At 50.4% G+C, this 1,137-nt stretch overlaps 2 protein-coding genes across 2 annotated transcripts; both read right to left on the bottom strand.

Annotated features, from left to right (window-relative positions):
- Positions 1-94: 94 nt before the first annotated feature.
- Positions 95-352, bottom strand: Pmar_PMAR013523 (hypothetical protein; the record flags this gene model as incomplete). The annotated part of the gene is made up of 1 exon (XM_002776041.1): positions 95-352. A coding segment is annotated over one exon (258 nt), but the record flags the coding sequence as incomplete, so codon positions are not given.
- A 150-nt stretch (positions 353-502) lies between these two features.
- Pmar_PMAR013522 (hypothetical protein) lies at positions 503-891 on the bottom strand (the record flags this gene model as incomplete). Its single annotated transcript, XM_002776040.1, has 1 exon — positions 503-891. A coding segment is annotated over one exon (389 nt), but the record flags the coding sequence as incomplete, so codon positions are not given.
- Between the last annotated feature and the right edge of the window lie 246 nt (positions 892-1,137).

Genomic DNA, 1,137 nt, shown 5'->3' with positions numbered 1-1,137 from the left:
AAGCATCACAATCACTCAGGATGGCTCTAGCTCCACCGTCACCAACAGCCAGCACAACACTGCTAACATCAGACATAGGCGATGTGCTCCCAACGGCGCCAGCGGCCTCTCCGGCCGTCTTCCATTCCCTCTCAAGACGATTGAGAACGTCAAAGTTCTTAGTCGTGAACAGTGTACCGTTATGCAACGTCACTTTAGTGTTCATAGACCCAACCGATGGTCCTCTAGTAGGAGTAGTAGCCTTCTCGACTTGACACACAACCGTCCCTCTAGTCACCAACAGCTCAGAGCTAGGTTCTTCAGATACCGGCAGGATAATGCTAGAGTCAATCAAATTAGCTGTAACCACCATACTGGTATCAACAAGAGGAGGCGAAGGACTACTTGAAGGCGTCACCGTTGAACTCTCAGAAGATGGTAGAGACGGCGTTAAAGCAGCAATCCTGAAATACCAAGACTGATGCAATGGGCCCTCATCACTTCACTTACTCTGTTGCCTTACTGCCCCCCTTCGCTCCTCCTTCACCATTATCATCATCCTCAAGGCTCTCGTCAAGCGAGTAGTAACCCGAGGAGTCGATACTGTCAGTCTCGCCACTGTCTAACGCCGAGCTGTCGGCCGTGAACATCCTTTCAGGCGGTCTCTCATCCTCAGTAGGAATGTCCACAATGGGTGTGGTGTCACCACTAGTGTCACCAGACACTGAGGGTATGAATGCCGAGCCAATGTATTCCCATAGCCTTTGAATAGCCGGCCTTAACACCCACACCCGCACCCCTGACAGGTCCACTTTAACTGCCATGTTGTGACCAGGGAATTCTCTGTTGGGGTCCTCTGGCGAGTAGGTCTTCAATTCCAAAGCAAAGATGTACTCGTCGCCGGGCCTCAGACTGAGGAGAGGCAATGATGATGATGATGTTGATGATGATGATGACACACACGGGAGGTAGGTGAACGTAAGATTGCCAATCTTGACGTGAATGTTCATACCGTAATTCCGCATACTCATATCAAAACTACTATGAGTCATCTCACTACAGGCGAACGGCCCATCATCAGCTCGGCCATTCTCATCATCATACCACCATGCCGACATCGACGACCACACAAACACCATACGCCAATTCGAGTAAGCA

The sequence above is a fragment of the Perkinsus marinus genome (assembly GCF_000006405.1).
Source record: "Perkinsus marinus ATCC 50983 genomic scaffold scf_1104296954648, whole genome shotgun sequence".
NCBI lineage: Eukaryota > Perkinsozoa > Perkinsida > Perkinsidae > Perkinsus > Perkinsus marinus.
Note: the sequence above shows the minus strand (reverse complement) of the source record. Positions and strands in the feature narration are given on the sequence as shown.